Consider the following 20313-nt stretch of genomic DNA (forward strand, 5'->3'; position numbering starts at 1 on the left):
TTTTGGATTTGTATGTATTTATTTAGGTTTGTATTGCTAGTGAATGTGTTATCCTGAGAAAGAAAGTGAAGTGTGACGGATCTATTGTGTGGTATCTGCTAAGTGGACATAGGGAAATGGTGCAAAACTCTTCAAGAGTGCATTCATGTTATGATACTAATGCTCACTACACCCCTTTATAAATTCTTGTAGCGATTGAGACCATTTGGTATAATTGTGTTTTTTCACAAATACGTATTCACACTATGTGCTGCTCGACACTGCTTTTGTGTTTTGGATAAGCTGTTCTCCAATACTATGGCAGGGTTACAAATCTCTTTTTTTCAAATGTATTCAATGCCTCAGGAAAAATTATTTATGCTTCTGATTTACATCGGAGCTGGATCTACCTGGAAACTGTAATAATCGGTGACATAGCTCCTATTTATTGCAGCTGCCATAGAGAACGCACATATTGCTGCACAGCCATCATAAAACCCATCAAACTGAGCTCTCTGTCAAATGTCGTCTAGCTGAATTGTATATAGTTTACAATTACCTTTGGCTGGCTTTCAGGATCTGCATTCAGGCAACAAGACTTGGATCAGCAAAGTTTGGCTCACTTCACCCACATGTTGTCCAAGTTCATAGGCAGCTTCAGGATCTTGCAGCTTAATATGAATCGTAAAATAGGTCCACATCATGATATCTACATAACTTGGTTTTTCCAGTACTTCTCATGGATGCTCGATTTTAAGGCACAAAACTTGATCCTTGTCTTGTTTCTTAAACCATTCAATTCAATTTTCGCAGTATGGCAGGGTGCATGACCAGCTGAAAGAGGCCACTGTCATAAGGAAATACAACTGTAATAAACTTGGTATGCTCAAAATTATTAGGCATGTGGTAGACATGAATATCAGGGCTCAGTTTTCCAGCCGAACAATACTCAGAGCTTAAGGGTCCATTCACACAGAGAAAAATGGTGAAGAATTTGGTGTGGAATTTCAGCTCTGCTAGCAGAATTGGACCCATTGAAGTCAATTGGAGGCTTTTTTTTTCAGCACTGAAATTCCACACCAAATTCCTCCGTGTGAATGGACCGTTAAAACAATTTCCAAAGGCCTTTCATAGTTCCTTAGTGCATGCAAAATCTTTCCCTAGTAATCCACGAACATGTATTTGGCTGTCCACATGAAAACGCGATTCATCGGGCCAGGCCATTTACTATTGATCTATGGTCCAGGTCTGATATCCCATAGATTGTAAGCCCTCGCGGGCAGGGCCCTCTACCCGACTGTGCCAGTCGGTCACTGTTAGTATTATATCTACCTGTATATTATGTGTACTGTATGTAAACCCTCAAATGTAAAGCACCATGGAATTAATGGTGCTATATAAATAATAATAATACTAATACACATGCCTTTGGCTGTGGACAGTATACACATTCTGACCTGTCCCATCCATAACAAGCCATGATGCATTGTGTGCTGTATTATGACATATAGGCAACACTACCTTTACAGCAATTTATGCTTTTTTGTCCATCACATACAAGTGAGATTTTGGTGCCCATGAAGCTGTTCTCAAGTCTTGCAATGAAAGGTACAAAACACTGCAGATCAGGAATGAGACGCTCTGACCCAGTCATCGACCCATCAAAATCTGGCACATTAGACGGTTAGGCCCTATTCACATCTGTGTTCGGGTTTCTGTTCGGGAAGCCCGCTTGGGGAATCCTATACGCATTAAAAAGCAGTTACCTGGGAAACCCGTGAACCCCATAGACTATAATGAGGTCCATGCGGTTTCCGCACAAAACGTGGAGAGAAAAGTCCTGCAAGTAGCACTTTTCTCTCTGCATGTTTCGTGCGGAAATCACAGACCCCCATTATAGTCTATGAGGTCCGTGGGTTTCCTGGAGGTAACCGCTTTTAATACACAGATATGAACCAAGCCATAGATCTTTGCAATTGATCATGTATTTTTTTTTTTTTCCTGCTTCGAACACCAACTCTCATAAGATAAGATAATCCTTTAATAGTCCCACCTTGGGGAAATTTCAGCATAACTGAATGTTCAGTAACTGCCTAATATATCCCATATATATCAGGCTATTGAGTAATGGACTCAAATAGGTTTTTTTTTTTTTAATCTAAAAATATCACACCGGTAACATGAACATTCAGAATTGAACTTTCCTTCTCATAAAGCCTGAGCGTGCTAGTAAGGCAACCTATTTCTCTTGCCCTCCTGCTGATTCCCTTTTATTAGATTATTTCTTGCAGTTTTATTTTCCATATCATCCCTTAGTAGAATACTACACATACATCAGAAGTCAGGCATACTGATTTGTATTGTGTCACAATATGTTACCGATACATTTGTAAGCGTCAAAGACCATTAAATTAAAGTACTTTTAATGAGAAGGTACAATGAGAATTACAAATTCTCCGGCTGCAGGGAGCAGCTTTATTCGGAGGATTTTTTCCCTAGTTATGTTACTCCCTATAATGATGGCTGGCGTGTGATAAAGAATATGTGCAGATCAAACAAAAGAGCCTCTGTGCCAGCAGTTCAAAGGACTCGCTATGTAGATATTAGGTGTCCTAAGTCAGAGAGACTGTAACAGCCAGCTAGAAAGTAAAGGAAGAAAGAATAATATTTGTAACATGAGATACTGGGAGTCAAACTAAAGGGATCCTCCACCTTTATATACCACTGCCATGCAGGTAGCATTTCAGATACATCACATGCTATCTATTGATTTGTTTTGCCGAAATTTTGTATAGTTGTGCGCCCTTTAAATTTCTGGTGCGATTCACTAATCGGGTGCAAGCAGTTGATAAATTCCATAGACATGTCCTTGTCCTTTGTCTTGCACCAACATAATAAATAAGGCGCAGACAGAGAACAGAATGGTATTTAAAAGAGATTCTATCATTAAGCGCCGCCATATGTAAATGAGTTTTCAGACAGTACTAAGGGAGTCTCCTGTACTGTCCAGTGACGCCTCCATCTTCTTCATCCAAAAGTGCCAACTGCGCATGTCCAACAACATGTCCGGCCATTTTCCTGTGACCTCTCCCGTTCTGCTACAGGAAAATGGTCGATGGACATGCACAGTTGGCGCTTTTGGATGAATACACGATGGGAGCGTGATAGAAGAGGCGGTCCGAGGAAGAAGATGGAGGCGTCTCGGGAGAATTTTCAGACAGTACAGGGGACGCCCCCCAGTGCTATTTGAAAACTCATTTACATGTGGAAGAAAAAATAAATTTCTCAGGAACGGCATTGCAGATCAGAATAATAAAGGTAAGAGAAGAATAGCCTCTCTTAAGGCTATTCCTACGAGTATTTAGTTAAAAAGGGGATTCTAATGATAGAATCCCTTTATAGAAGCAGAAACAAGAGACTTCTCTGGATCTGCAAATATGGCTTCATATCCATTCAGCTTGTTCAATGAAGAGAGAGTCTCGGATTTTTCTGTCTTAGAGAAAACTTTAGCCATCAAATCCAAAATGAAAAAGAATTTCTTTAAAGTAGGCCATGGAGGTTTCTCTGCGGATGTTCTGCTTCAATTATATCTATAGTGAGACTGCTGCCACTTCCATAAGTATAATTGATATGCTGCCTTTTCCAAGGCAATCACCACGTGCTCGCACCAAGCATTTTCCGGCAAAGTGTGGATGGACTTCACTAGAATCCCATCCACTTTGCCGTGACTCTAAAATGCTGCAGTGTTTCTGCCCAAACTCCATAGCTTTGTGTCTTCTGCAATTCTTTCCTGTACTCTGCATTGTTTTTACATGACACCCCAAGTGAAGTGATTTTGCGCCTTTTTTTAAAAAAGGCAGAAATAAATGCGGCAAACACATGGTCGCCTAGACTGCCAAGCCTATTTCTTGCCAAAATCATAAAGTGGTGCATAGACAAAAAAAGGCGCAAACACTTCATAAATCTGGTGTAACAGCGATAAAGGTGTAGGAAAGGCACAGCTCATGCCAAAATCAGGGGCAAATAAATGTGGCCCAATGAATCTGCATCAATTGGCTGAAAATTGTCTGCTTTTGGCTAGTGACGCCATCACTAATATTTTCTGCCGATTTTTAACCTAAATCATTTTGGCAGGAAAAAGACTAATGTGTATGACCAGTACACACACTGATCAGTCATAACATTGAAACTAGTTGCCTAATACTGTTTAGGCCCCATTATACTACCAAAATAGCACTGGACTATTGAGGCACAGACTTCACTAGACCTCTGAAGCTGTCCTGTGGTATCTGACATCAAGACCTTAGCAGCAGATCCTTTAAGTTCTGCAGGTTGTATTGCGGGTAGGATAGGACTTGTTTTTCCAGTGTATGCCACAGATTACTGATCAGGTTTAGGTCTGGAGAATTTGAAGGCCTGGTCAACACTTGAACTTTGCAAAAATTGTTCAAAGGTGGTTTGAGGAACAGGACAGAGTGGCAGCGCACACTATCCTGCTGAGAGAAGCCACTGCCCTTGGAAAATAGCATTGCCATGTACAGATATAACTGGATCTGAACATTTTTGCATGAATTCTGCATGAATTCCAGTATTCAAGGTTTCTCAGCAGAATATTGCCCATAACATCACTCTACGTCCGCCGGATTTGTCTTCTTCCCATAGTGCATCCTGTGTTCCAAGCAACTTGTTCCATTACTCCATGATCCTTTTTTTGAGGTTCATGTGGTCATTGTAGATGCATCTGCCAGTGGACAGGGAATAGTGTAGGCTCTCTGTCCTATCTAGGATTATGCAGCAAAGTTACAATATACCGTCTACTTTGACACCGATAAGAGGGAGCATTTATATTAAATTATATTAAATTTTTTATCTCATTTATATTCGGTAGCTCTTCTGAGCTTGATAAAGGCAACCTACAGCCTTTTCTATCCATGCACACACACAGATACACCTACACCTTTTTGGTGTACATATATAAAAGGTTTCTTCATTTTCATAGAATCTGCTATTAAACAAGACTCTACTTTGATTTTAGCGCTAGATTTTAAAGGTTCACAACCGCTGGAATCCTTGCTATGTGTTAAGGGCAATTCTGCCTAAAAATCTAATTTTTTTTTTTTCAAGCTTATGAGATATTGTTGATTTTGCTTAACTGTCTACAGCAAACAGGGAAAGGCCTGCGTGGACTAGATCAGACACTGGGGAAAAGCTAATGTGAATGTCACAATGAAAATCGGAATCAGACAGACTATTCCTTACAGTATGCTGAAGGAACGGAACTGTCTGGTGAGAATTGCGAGCATGGAGAACATGCTTCAGAGACTGAGGTGAGCACTAAAACGAGTATGTATTATAGTGAATGGAAATCTGTATAGAGAGTCCTAGAAAATCCCATCTAGATGTCTTACGCGTAATTATTTCTGAGCCTGTATTTTCAGACATTTTACCGTATAAAATGAGGATTACCACATCAAAATAATTCATTTCACATTTAAAAACACTGATTTTACTTTTTTCCAATGACATACAACTTCATAAAATAAAAAAAAAACTAAAAGATCATCATGCCATTATCTGAGTATATTTACATGCACATATAGCAACTGCGTATGATTCTCACGACCCATATAGTAAGGTTGTATGTACTTTATGTGCGGGAAAAAAAATAAGTTATAGGCTGCCTGTGCTGCTGTATCATGTATATCTCCGCAGCCATCATATACACTGTATATAGCCCTGACTAGAAGCTTAGGTCTTTACAGTCAATTTATTCACAACCAAAACTGTAAGTATAATGGCAGACATCTTATATTGTTCAGCAAACAGATAAGTAGAATATAAACTATACAAACATATCCATGGCAAGGTTTTACTGCATACTGGATGATGTTCGAGGTTTTAATCTACATAATCGTAAACATACCAGAATGGCACTTACAAAGCAAAGGAAGTCTTCTACCGCTAAATCACTTCTCGACCACCGATATGCTGTGGAATGGGCGATCATTGTGTCAAAATGCAGTCCTACTGCGGAGAACATCAACTTTTAATATGCATGCAAACTAGCCATTTTGGGGATCTTGGGCATGCACGTTTTTGCATGTTCACTCCCTAACATGAATATTGGCAGGTCTAAATGTGCGGTGACGATAAGTGAAAACAGGTGCTGCGGCAGGCATGTTCACGCCACAAAAACACCAAACAGCTCAATTGCATATGAATTAAAAGAGGATGTTTCTCTATAGCAAGATTGCACTTTGCCACTACACAGGCTTGTTCACTGTGACATTACCTGCCTGTTCAACAGCATAGCAGTGGTTTGGCAGTGGTAGGCTCCCTTTAAAGTAATTCAGTTTTGCAAAAAGACATATGGAAGCAGAAATTCTATACATAATGGCAGTCCCTAAACCTGCAGCTCTCTAGAGGTTATAAAATTGCATCTCAGCAGGATCTGGCAGCTTGTGTCAAGTGGGAGTCAAAGGCTGGGGAGCATTGCTCCAGAAAACGTTTACACATATAACTTCTATAATTGTAATAAAGTAGAAATGGAAATCTTTGGTTCTTTGCGCTTGCATTTCAGAAACATGTAAAGCATAAATGGCAGCCAACATCCAGTTCACTCTGCTGTAGGGAACCTAGGGATAGCTCTTCATTACGGAATATGAGGAGAACAGTGTAGTACATAAGTCACTGCAGTTAGCTGCCCGGAGTTTGGTGTATATTCCATAGCTGTGTATCCATTGTAGCCGCTGTATACTGCTGTAAGGATGGCACAGCTTGTGCAATGTGTGCTCAGACTCAAGCATTTGTGCAGGGTTTTGTCGTTCTCACTTCAGCTCCGGAATCCTCTGCTGACCGGGTAGTCATAATGTAGCTCCTGGAAGAGATCCATGGGAGGCATTAGGAACAGGTCATGGCTTACAACACAAATACTATTCAATTGCTCTGCCGTGATCTAATCTGGTAATATCTCCATCATTTAGGGAGGTACAATGAAGCAATGCGGTTATAGCTTCCCCTCTTGTACCCATCATTATTCTTTCTGTCCTTGGATCACCTACAGTCTATGTAATAACTGATCATATAACAGATCATATAACAGAATATTGCCCTTCCCTAACTTAGTAAATTTATGTAAAAAGGAGCCACCCAAAATAGTTTCCATACACAGCCAATATATACTGGTTTTCCTTTGCTAGCATTACTTACCACTAGATTGAGTTACAAATGTCACTTTGTAGGATAGCACCATGCCCACGATACAGAGGAAAGAAGCAATGAATCCGAAGACCTGAGAGGAGCAAAAATGTATCTAGTAGTAAGCGGGCAACACAAAAATGTACTCAAGACACACTACAAAATCTAACCATGTTATGGCACTACATTACCCAGGACTGAGGAGATAGAAAATATTACCAACTCCAGCTTCAAAATAAAATTATTTGTTATAACATTATATAAGCATTGGTATTATTATTAGATGAATCCTTTGTTACATATTAAGGCCTGGTTCACATGTAGTTTTTTGGTACAAATTTTGACGCGGAATCCATGTCAAAATTGGGGTAAAAAAAACGCCTCCCATTGAATGTAAAAAAAAGAAAGAAAGAAAGCAACCTGCCCTATCTTGACACAGATTCCGCATCAAGACAATCTCTCTGGACTAGGCCCATTCATTTGGGCCTAATCCAGAGTGGAAAGCTGCGACTGTCGGAAGCCGCGGAAGGCGCATTTAGATCCAGATTCTGATGTGGCTTCCCACGCCAAAATCCGGACCAAAGAACTACATGTGAACTAGCCCTTACTTTCATAGGAATTCAATCACTGGCTTTTTACTTAGAGAGTATTTACTGATCCTGACCTACCATGGTGGAACTGGAGCAGGAGTCAGGTTGTGAAAAAATAGTCTAGAGTCTTGTTTAACCTACAGACCCCATAGTCCTGACATTAGTGTAAGGTGGCTATACACACTTGTGTCCATACACAGTTCACAAGACTGATCCAGACCCACTGATTTATTTAGGATGGGACAGGGATTTCATGTTTATCTGCGCACTGTGCACATTAGACAACCAGTAGGATTATATTACTAGGGCTCTTATATGAACCTATATGTATGAACATATATCTGTATATGTTTATATATTTTTATATATATGTATAAGTTCTTGTATGAACTTGTATGAAATTATGACAGTAGGAATTTGATTGTTTCTAAATATTGCATCAACTTATAAATCAGTGAAATGAATCAGTGTGAATTAGTAAGAATACCAGTAAATGATCCTTACTGAAGACCACAGGCCACACTTTTATCGCATTGTTGAGGTCACTAACGTAGGTTGCAGGAAACTGCAACTGATAACACTAGGTTCACACTAGTGTTCGGGTCTCCATTCTCAGCTTTCCATCTTCTGCATGCAGAAGACGGAAAGCTGTCAGAGCGGGTCCGGCTGTGAGCGCCGGTGAACATTTTATGCTCTCCGCCGCGAAACCAGTTTTTTTAAATCGGACACAGAGTACTGCATGTCCGACTCTGTGTCCGGTTTTAAAAAACCGGTTTCGCGGCAGAGAGCATAAAACGCTCACCGGCATTCACAGCCGGACATCTTTCAAACCCATTCAAATGAATAGGTATGAAAGAGTCCTGCAGGTTTCCGTCTCCTGCTCGGTTTTGTGCAGGAAACGGAAACCTGCAGAACGGAGACCGGGCGCAGATGTGAATGAGCCCTAACATTTTCATTTATTCTCATCCCAAACAGGAAATGTTGAAATTCAATACATAGCAAGTATCAGATGCTGATCAAATTGTATACATTTGGCTGTATAGTAGTTTTTTTTTTTTTTTTTTTTGTAAATGCACAAAATGCCATGCTGTCATAGTATTGGGGGAAATTTACACAGACTGGTGTTTCGTAACCCCTTCAGGACCAAGCCAATTTTCATTTTTTGCATTTCCGTTTTTCCCTCCCCACTGTCCAAGAGCCATCATTTTTTAATTTTTCAGTTCAGAGTCACAGGATGGTTTGTTGTTTGCAAAAAAAAAATAATTGTACTTTGTAATGGCACCGTTCAATATAATGTGGTAAAATGACATGTTACCTAATTTCTGATACCAAATTTATATAATATTTGTAATGTTTTGATACCTTTTTTTAAAAAAAATAAAAACTATGCAAAATAGGTAAGAAAAAAAAAAGTGTGTTGCCATATTGTGACATCTGTAACTTTTTCCTATATATGGGGCTGGGTATGGAGTCTTTTTATGCAGGACAGGAATCACGTTTTTATTGATACATTTTGGGGCAGGTCTGGTGGTTTGATCTCTTTATTTAATTTTTTTTTATAAGAGGCAACATGTTGAAAAAAAACTGCTTTTTTTAATGCCAGTAATCTTTAAATCAATAAATTCCTAACTTTCCCCATGTTTACAATAGTCTTTGTATAATTTCTAAAAATTAACAATAAAACATATAGAGGAGCTGGAAATTCACAGGTGAATACCGTACTGAGACAGATAACTGAATGTATTATCTTACCGATCCAGCTACTAATCCGCCAATGCCGTAACTTTTCACAGCAGCTACAATGGAGCCAACAAGGAGCAAGAAGGTGCACACAGCATAGTGCAGCAATTCCTAGAAATAAAAGCAAGCCCGATAATAGAAAGTTGATATTCAATCTGATTACATTAGATATTAACTATGTCTAATATTCAACCTCATAACACTAGTACAACCATTTGAGATTCACATATTAGTGACACTATTCTGGTCTATTATATGAAGCTAAAATCTTGCCCAAAAGTCGCATCTTAGGCTATTTTCACAAGACTATGATTATTCTTGGCTGTGTTTTTATGACCATAGCACTGGGATAGCATTTTTTTTTTTTAAATTAGATCAGACTTTCAATGACAGTCGGAGCTGTGAACAAGTAGTTGTCAAGTCAAGTCAAGAACCTCAGTAGTGTGAATACAGTAGCTCAGTAGAACTAGACTGCCCTGACTGTTTCCTTCATTGAGCGCTCTGCCTGATCATTCGGCTGTCAGAAACCTTGCTTGACAATCCAGTCAGTCAGCAATGAACTGAAACAAACTTCGTACAATCTCATTTGCTTGGATGAATAATTTGATACAAGGAAACAATGGGTGGATGGGGAGGGGGTGGGGGAGTGTGTTGAGGCATATGCCATAAATTTTAACAGCCAAACCTAATATTACATTTTTACTCATAAACTATAAATGGCATGCTATTTAAATAATGTATAAGACTATTACAGATTTACCTACCGTTAAGGGCCATGATACACAAGTGAGCATTCTGTAAATCCGGAATAAGTTCACCACATAAAGGATAAGTATTAGTATCATGAAGCACATTGTAATAACTTCAAAATAGCGGTAAGCACTGTAGTCCGTCCATCTGGAGAACCGCACACAAAGGAAAGCGATCAGCAGACACAGCTGGAAGACAATACAACACAAGGTCAGGTATAAAAGAGAAATATACTATCAGGTCATATATAAAGTTATAAAAGGTGTCAGAAAAACGGTTCCTAAAACTATCACTGGTAATAGCAAATATCAAGAATACTAAAATCAAATGTGGGAAGGATTCTTTATGCCAAGGGTAAGGCACCAGAACATAAGACTGTAATTTAGGGATGTCACTTGTAGGTACAAATCAAAACCGGCACACAGTAATAGTCTCTGGCTGTCACTCCTGAACGTCGTATGTGATAGGTTAGGGACTATAAGGGCTAGTTCACACGGAGTAAAATGGTTCGGATTTTGACAAGGGAAGCCACGTCAGAATCCGGACCAAAATGCGCCTGCCGCGGCTAGCTGCAACTGTCGCGGATTCCGACAATCGTGGCTTTCCGCTCCGGATTAGGCCCAAATGAATGTGCGTAGTCCGGAGGGTGGTGTCGCGACACGGACGTCAGCGGCTGAATCAGCCGTGGAATCCACCTGAAGAAAGGGCAGCTCACCCGGGAACAAACCACTCGCGGAAAAAGGAAATGACCGGCTCCCATTGATTTCAATGGGAGGTGGTTTTTTGAGCAGAGTTTTGACGCGAATTCCTGTCAAAATCCTGACCATTTTACCCTGTGTGAACTAGCCCTAACAGCAATTTTTGATTTTATTTTTTTTTTTGTGAGCAAGTCATATTGTGCAAAATAGGTTAATTTTAATAAGCCTTGAATTATTCACCTCTGTTCGCATATGAAATACAAGCTCTCCTGAAGACATATGCATTTCCATAGTAAGAGACCACAAACAATCTGATCCCATAGTAATACTCCCTTCTATCTGTTCTCGAATCCTTGTTAAATGAACATATATTATGTTAAATTATAGGGGAAAATGTATAGGAGTAAGACAGAAGAATCAGACTAAACAGTATGTAGCTTGTTACCAAGGAAATGCACAGAAACTGATACTTTCTATTAGCAAAGTTGCTTTATTTTAGGAACTCTAACAGTAGAAGAGGTTCTGAAGATATACCGTACATCGTCTTTAAGGGCCATTGACACATACGGCAGCAAGCTTTCAAACCAACAAGCAGTTTAAAAGACTTCTACTTGTGCAATGACTGTTCATTTGCCACATCTTAGGAAGTTGGATAAGTGAAGTAATTATTAATTCCATGGATATTGTTTTCATAAAATGCTTGCTGCGATACAGTGTGACATGGTATAGAATAACCCCCACTGACAGGCAAAGTCCAAGTGTATTACTGTGGGTAGGAAGGACAATGGGAATCAAGAATGGTATACACGACTGATATAAGAGATTTAGAGAGGAGCTTTCATGTCCTCGGGAACATGCGGTTTTATATAATGCTAGAAAGCTGACTGCACTAAATTCAGCGCGCTGTTGGCTTTCCCGTTATGTGTCCCGGGCAAGAGATTTCAGTAACGAACAAAGGTAAATCCGGCCACTCTCCGATAAAATTTAACTTTTATTATGTCACATCATAAAACGACAAAAATTGATGTATAGAAAAAAGGACAGTCCATAAATCCCCCTAAAAAAAACGCAGACGCGTTTCGGAACATGCGTTCCTTCCTCAGAGCGAAGGAACGCATGTTCCGAAACGCGTCTGCGTTTTTTTAGGGGGATTTATGGACTGTCCTTTTTTCTATACATCAATTTTTGTCGTTTTATGATGTGACATAATAAAAGTTAAATTTTATCGGAGAGTGGCCGGATTTACCTTTGTTCGTTAAGAATCTCTTCACACTCGAGGAATAGAGTGTGCCGTGCACCCCGAAGCAATTCTGTTCATAAGCTGCCGACTAAAAGGACTACAACTGGGTGAGCTTAAAACTTCTTGTCTTTATCTAAGAGATTTCAGTGCCGGTTCTGATCTCAGCCCACTGTCAGAAGGGCGTTTCTGACAGTCTAGCTGGGCTGTGGGGAACTCCCCTCTACAACGTAATACAGAGCGAGCGCACAATTACATATTATTCAATGTCTTAATGATAGCACATTGTACCAGCGATGGTAGAATCAAAGCCCCCCAAGTACTAGTCTATGGACAAGTACAGTCAGGAGGGGCGTTCCTCACAGCGCAGCTAGACTGTCAGGAACACCCTTCTTGCCCCAGACCACACAACGAGCTGAATTCAATGCACTGTCGGCTTTCTAGCTTTATATAAAAGCGCAAGTGCCTGAGGACATGAAAGGTCGTCTACTCTTTAAAGAGGACCTTTCATCAGATTGGGCACAGGCAGTTCCATATACTGCTGGAAAGCCGACAGTGCGCTGACCCGATCTGTGCCCTGGGTAAAGCGCTATCGTCCCGGTACCGTAGCGCTTTACAGTCAGAGGTCAGGAACGTCCTTCTGCCCAGCAGCGCCTATTGTGCTGCACAGTGTGAGCGGGGAGGAACGCCCCCTCCCCTCCTGATAATACTCTTCTATGGACGAGCACTGTGAGCAGAGAGAGAGGACGTTCCTACCCGCTCACACTGTACAGCGCGATAGGCACTGCTGAGCAGAAGGACGTTCCTGACAGACTGTCAGGAACGCGCTTCTGACTGTAAAGCGCTACGGTACTGGGACCGATAGCGCTTTACCCGGGGCACAGATCGGGAAAGCCGATAGTGCGCTGAATTCAGCACACTGTCAGCTTTCCAGCATTTCCAGCAGTACATGGAACTACCTGTGCCCAATCTGATGAAAGGTCCTCTTTAACTAAAGGTTAGAAACTAAGCAAGCAAGTACAAGACAATAAACAAAAATATAAGAAACCTTACATAAGCCTGGGGTGAAACCAATGTCACCCCAATGTATACAGGTATGTCACATTAGCAAGGATGCTATAATGCACAAAGCGATTCAATATATACAATGCTGTGAAAAAGTATTTTTCCCTCCCCCATAAATTTCTTTTGTTTTTGCTTTTTGTCACATTTACATTTTTCAGATGATCAAACAAATTTCAGTATCAGATAAAGATATCCCGAGTGAATGGAAAATGCAGTTGTATCAATGAGGATTTTATTTACAAAGGGAAAAAGCTATCCAAAATCAGTCAGTCAGTCAGTATGGGGGCAAATACTTTTTTCACAGCACTGTAGAAGCGCGTATCTGGGCATTTAACCTTTGTCCACAAAATGATGCCCCCTATACACTTTATTGAACACAGGAACCATTTACTCCACCTATTTTTTACAATAAGCAGAAACAGGTATACGTGCCGACTACCAAGCAAGGACATGGCGCACTAATTCTCTTTATTGTGGGAACCTTCTACTGAACTTCCCATATGAAGACCACAAAGTCTCTGGTGCGGGAAACAGTATGACGTCATTTCACCACTTGACTAGGTTAAGAATCACTCCCCATAACAAGAGAAAATAAAAAATAATCACAAAAATTCCAAACTCTCCCACCTACACGCTGATGTATTAACCCTTTAGTGACCTGTGGCTTCTAGATCTGGATGATCAAACCATTTTTTTTTTACTTTTTTCCATTATCACATACCATGCCCTATAGCTTTTGAGTTTTTCCATCCATGTAACACGAGGCCATGTTTTTTTGCAGTATAACTTCTAGTGTGCAATGGCATTATTATGGAGTAGATCTACTCACCTGATTAACTTTAACTAACGCTTTCTGAAGGCATATAAAAAAACCCTGATAATTGTGAGAATTTTCTTTTCATCCCCAATTTCTAGATCCATAACTTAATTATTATTTTTGTTAATGTAATTAATGGCTTTTTTTTTTTTCTTTTTCGGGAAGACCTGACATTTTTATTAATGGTATTTTGGGGAACCTAATACTTTTAGGGCCCCTTCACACGGCGTAAGCATGCCGCTCCATTGAAGTGAATGGGATGTGTTTTGAAGCGCTCGCATGTACGGGTCTAAATGAGCGGTGCGCTTACGCCATGTGAAGGGGCCCCTAGGATACATTTTCAGTGGCCAACAGACCAAAAAAAATAAAGTCAACTCTGGTATTTTTTTAAATGCCATTTTTCATTCCTCTAAGGCCGGGGCTCCAAATGGTGTAAATTCCACAAATTGGCTTTGGAAGAAACACTGCAAAAAAAACAACAAAACCCGCGTCTTTTTACAGTCACTGCCAGGTCACTGATAGGGATTCCCATCCACACTGCAGTGGACACGTCGGTTTCCCTGTAGGTATAATTGAAGGAGAAAATCCACAGTGGAAACTGCTGCAGATTCTCAGTGAAAAGCATGATAGGAAAAACCGTGAAGCATTGCTGTCGCGCTTTTTTCTGCAGCACTTTTTTTTTGCTGTGGCCGGGTACATGGGGCCTTAGCCTAAAATAGCAAGCACAGCATCTGGGAATGCCAGGATTTGCCAAACCTGGGAGTTAGGAACATGTGCACTACTGCGCGCACCCGCATATGAGAATGCAAGAGACCCCGCATTATTCTGCTGCAATTGACATAGAAGATCAAATGTGGCAGAATAAGGCCTCGTTCACATCTGTGTTGGTATTCCGTTCAGGAAGTCCACATGGGGACCCCCCCTCCCCAAACGGAATGCCGAACGCATTTGCAAGCGGTGTGCAGTGAAAGCACACGAATCCCCATAAACTATAATGGGGTCCGTGTGCTTGCCGCCAGATCTCCAGAGGGAACATGCGGATAGGAAAGTACTTCACAATCTACTTTCCTCGCTACATGAATTGTGCAGGCAGCACGCGGCAAGCACACGGACCCCATTACAGTCTATGGGGTCTGAGTGCTTTCACTGTCCACCGTTTGCAAATGCATTTGGTATTCTGTTGGGGGAGGGGGTCCCCATGCGAACTCCCCCAATACCAAAGCAGATGTGAACGAAGGGTAATAGTGACTGATATAGAAAGTCTATACATCATTCAGTAATGGTTTAATTCAAGTGTCCAAACCCCCCCCCCCCCCCCAAAAAAAACATTAAATTCCAGATTGTGAGCCCTATATGGGACAGTGACTAACAATGTCTGTAAAGTGCTGCGGAATATGATGGGGCTGTATAAGCAAACAAATAAATAAAAACATTATACACGCACCACACTACAGGTCTTACAGAGCACTGAACATAATCTGCATGCAAAACACTAACCCTTTAGCTATACATAATCCTTTACACTAAATATAACCGTATACACCGAGGAGCACAAATTACAATGACTTCCATTCATCTCTTGCTCCGATGTACTGTTAACCTTTGTGTAACACTCATTGCACTATATCCTAACTAACATTCATCGATACACCCCGCTAGTATATCCACATACTTTACATGTCTTATCATGGTTATCATCTGATATCACGCTCCCTACCTCACAATATAGCTATTTATCTTGTATCTGAATCAGCTCTTACAGTCTCTACATAATGGACATATCTTTCATCCAAGTCTTATAAGTTTCACAAGGAAAATGAGAATAATTCTAAACACATTACATGTATGGCCAATTGTCTAGGATTCCAACAACAACTAGACCAATTGGGGGGGCAATTCCATCTGATCTCTCAGAGATGACAGAAACTGAGTCTTTACAGCACAAAAAACTCACCTACGTGTACTGTGAGAAAAATAATGCTCTTGCCTGGGGCTAAGGGGCGACTACTGTCCCTGCACTTTCCCATTAGGAGCCCCATCATCTCCCACTTTCCTAGTTTTGCCTGACCAGCCTCATTTATCACATTATCATTATAATGGACTTAAATACCAATCGCTAGAACAATTATTGTAGTGGTCCCTGCCACTTTTATCCTAACCTGACACTAGCTAACTTACCCATTCTCTCCAGATGTATCACCTACTAATCCTTCCCAACAGGAGAACCCCCCCCCCCCCCTCCAAAAAAAAAAAAAACCAACCTCTAGTTGTCCTATAGGGCAGAGGTCCCCAACCACTGGCCGTGGCCCAGTACCAGGCCATGGATGAGCAGGTACCAGTCCGCAGGAGGCTTCTTCAGTTCTGGACAGCTCCCAGTCAGAAGCAGCCAATGAGGAGCACCGTGGCCCGGATGGGCTACTCTAGTTAGTTCCTGGCCAGGATATTCCAGATTGGCTGTTGCTGCTCCCCGCATGCACTGCTCACTGGAAGCTGCACTTTCACACTACTAAACCTTGGACGTAAGACTCGGTCCACGTTTATGCCAGATTTCCAGCCCATACATTATGCTGGGAGAGGGACCCCTAGCATTATAGTAATATATGATGCTAGGAGCCCCTGCCTCCCAGCGACATACTGTCCTATACTTCAATCATTATAGAACAGTATGTTGCAGGTAGTCAGGGGATTCTGACATCATAAATAACTAAAATGCTAACAGTTCCTTTCTCAGCATAATGTACGGGCAGGTAAATCTTGTGTTCACATGAACAGAGTCATGTCTGACATCTGGTAGCATGAAAGCAGCTGAGACTACACCGCTGGTCACCCTTCCCCCTGCACCCATACACCTAATAGCCAAGAAAGACAATTTTCCCAAGAGCACCTGCCCAAAACCTCCCCTCTGGGTTGTGGGAAAATGGTTTTGCTTTGAACTGGTCCATGGAGACCGTTGCTACAGGATATATAAAGCTAGCCATCAACCTTAGATTTTTTTTTTTTTTTTGGCTGAAATGTTCAATTTTGGCCATTTGGGATGATGATCAGGTATGTTAATGCCAGTCGTGCTGGATATTTTTGATCAGCACATTTAGATGATCATAGGCCAACTTGTGTAAATTCACAGAACTTTTTTAAAACAACTAAACTATCCTATGATTGGACCGTTTAGTTGTTAAATGTTGACGATGGGATCACTCATATGAGCAATCCCATCACCGATAGGACGTCCACCTGCTATCTCATGTATATGGTCAGCCCAAGTTTCCATTTAATACACAGCATACCAAGAAAGAGAACTAACAAATTCCATCCAACTGAATGTGAAGCAATACAATTTACCCATATCCAATATGGATGCCAGGACGTTTATCTTACTATACTGCTGACCTCCTCCTTCACTTACTTACCTATTCACTTACTTCAGACCCTCAGCTGTATCATGTGACCAGCAATACGGCTCTCCAATTGACACAATGGGGGTAATTTATTAGAACTAGTTTTGTTGAGTTTCTCACTAATTTTCAGACATCTCAGGTGGTGTGAACACCAGAAGCAGAAATCTATGCCAGTTACTTGCTGCATAGTTGTCAGCCATTGTGTTCATTTTAGGCACAAATATGTTACATTTGTCATGAATTCCCCTTCTTATCATACACTTTATGCCACTAGCTCACCTCAATGTCTTATGGGTGAAAAGGAAGTCAGTTTATTCATTTCTTTCAGAGACTCAATAGAAAAACGGACTTCCGGTCCACACATAGACACTGTGTCAGTTTGAGAGTCAGAGTGCTGGTCACATGACACAGCTGAGGACCAGAAACACAATCACTGGTAAAATAACCTTTACTTGATTTTACATTATGTACCTAAGAGGCCACAGAATATAAAATCGTGAAGGGGCCACACGGTGGCTCAGTGGTTAGCACTGCAGCCTTGCAGTGCTGGGGTCCTGGTGTTCAAATCCAGCCAAGGGCAAAATAAAATCTGCAAGGAGTTTGTATGTACTCCCCGTGTTTGCATGGATTTCCATCCCATATGATAGGGAAAAATGCACATTGTGAACTCTATGTGGGGCTCACAATCTACATAAAAAAAAAAAAAAAAAAAAAAGAATATAAAATTGTGAGTGTGCTTCTTTAAGGTGAGCCATTTGTTAGAGTGGGTACGATTATATGGCAACATAAAGGATATGATCACGCTTAGAGCTGTCAAGTAAAATGGATTATAATTTCACTTGACAGCTGAAATAGGATTTCTGCGTTTCAAAAGACCCTCAGGGACTGTGTTTCTCTGAAATACAGTAGATTATGGCAATATAGATGCAGTAATATAATGAAATTAAAAAACATGATAACATGTATATCAGATGGCCTTCATTCCCACACTATACTACAAATATACTCTATTTTTTTTCTTACAGCCACAGTTGTAGGAAATGTCTAATTTGCCATAAATAGCACTAAAATTACTGCTAGAAGCTCTCTGTTGCAATGTACCTCCTCCTACAATATTTACATGCCTTAAGGGGAAAAAATCCTACTAATGCGAATAGTGCCTTCCCTGTATGGTGGAAAGAAGCTGCTGCAAGAGATGTAGTACTAGATGTTTAGCAATGAAGAGTATAACCCTCCACGTAATACAGATTGTTTCTCGATAATGACCCATAGACAGGTTCCAAGGCCAAAGACCCCACCACCACCTTAACAGCCATATGACTTAGCTGGGCCTATGGGCAGGAGATGTTATTGTGAGACAAAGGCAGACGGGTGTGAACATTGAAAAAGCCCTTCCTAAAGTTATTTTTAGGTAACCTTTTGATTTGTGCAGTCATAAACTGGATGTGTATAGTAAAAGTGAGAAATGCACAAGGTTGCAGGTATTGACCACTTATGTCTATACACCATCTTGTTCATCATCTACCTCAATCAGGTGAGTGGGTGGATAAGAACAGGTAACAACTCACAGTGACGTTTCATTTCCAGGCTCCTTACATGCACTGAGGCCTGCAAATGAAACGTCACAGATGTGGTCATGTGATCTACAGGTAAATCAGCTAAACTAATACTGTGTGAATATGTTTTTTTTATATTGAGGAATCCTTTAATTTGAGCTATACATTTTTATATACTGGATAACCCCTTTAGAAGTACATTGTATACACACTTTTATGATAATTCGCAGTCATTTATTATCTCACTAGCTACAGCAGCCCAGAAAACAAATATTGGGCCATGCCAAAATATTTTGTGCTTGTCTGAACTCCTCACAAACATCGTTCATCTTCACCATTCATTTGCATAAATCATTAGATTTTAATAAGAAATCTGTAACCAAGTTGCACGGGAAACAGACTACTGTAAAGTCTCCGGGGTATTGAACCACAAAAAGCTAGGCAAAACCAAATGAATCAATCATCTCTCTGGATATAACAATGTAGCACTGAACTTACAAGCGTAATACAACACAGAAAAAAACTAAAGGAAATAAAAATTGCCCGCCTAGGCCGGCTTATCTGAAGCCATATAACTGCTGGTAGGTAATACTGATCTGTATATGATGGCTAGAATAACTGCTATATATGGTGGGGAACCTGAAAACCAATATTCATGGGGTAGTCAGGGAAAACTGATGCAGATCCAACAAACTATGACGACATGTAACAGATCTTATGCAAATATGCTGATTTTCTTGGATTGTACTTAAAAGGATTTTCTGGGCAAAAATGCGTATTATTTATTTATTTATTTTAAGTCTGTTAATGCTATTACTGGGTTAATAAGTGCACCCAAATACCTTTAGCAGAGCTTTGAGTGATTTCTGGTTGTTTCTGGGAGCTCCTGGCATCTTCTGCATTTGTTTACTTAGTATAGCTTCCTGTGCTTCCATCCTACAACTACCATAATGCTTTTTTCCCTACCTCCTCTCTGTCTCCCTAGCTAGCGTGCCCACTAGTAGCCTTTCCCAAATAAATAACTCAGCCCACTATAAAGTGTCTAATACACCTGATAAATATAGCACACAGCATGTTAGACAGTTTTTGTTGACACAAATGACGCCAGAATTCTGACAGATTTTGCTTGATAAACCTCCCCAGAGGAGGTAAAGTGAACTGAACTTTAGTAAATTCAGTCGAAATCCTTCTATAATTAAATCACAAGACATAACAGACACATTTTTTAAAGAAATTAAAAAACCAACAGACTATAAAAACCACATGCAAAGTCACAAGCAGATTTTTTC

General features: G+C 40.5%; 1 protein-coding gene across 2 annotated transcripts in view; it reads right to left on the minus strand.

Annotated features, from left to right (window-relative positions):
* Positions 1-6310: 6310 nt before the first annotated feature.
* The window catches only part of CMTM7 (CKLF like MARVEL transmembrane domain containing 7), a 49626-nt gene continuing 35623 nt past the window's right edge, over positions 6311-20313 (minus strand). Inside the window, exons 2-5 of one of the 2 annotated variants that reach the window (XM_075271323.1) lie at positions 10271-10444; positions 9519-9617; positions 7189-7270; positions 6311-6856 (exon numbers count right to left, since the gene is read on the minus strand). In XM_075271323.1, the coding sequence (XP_075127424.1) occupies positions 6843-6856; positions 7189-7270; positions 9519-9617; positions 10271-10444 (369 nt within the window). In that variant the 3' untranslated portion in view covers positions 6311-6842. Of the gene's footprint in view, positions 6857-7188; positions 7271-9518; positions 9618-10266; positions 10445-20313 lie in introns of both variants that reach the window. The other variant, XM_075271324.1, reaches the window with a different exon arrangement.

Source organism: Leptodactylus fuscus, chromosome 4, assembly GCF_031893055.1.
Source record: "Leptodactylus fuscus isolate aLepFus1 chromosome 4, aLepFus1.hap2, whole genome shotgun sequence".
NCBI lineage: Eukaryota > Metazoa > Chordata > Amphibia > Anura > Leptodactylidae > Leptodactylus > Leptodactylus fuscus.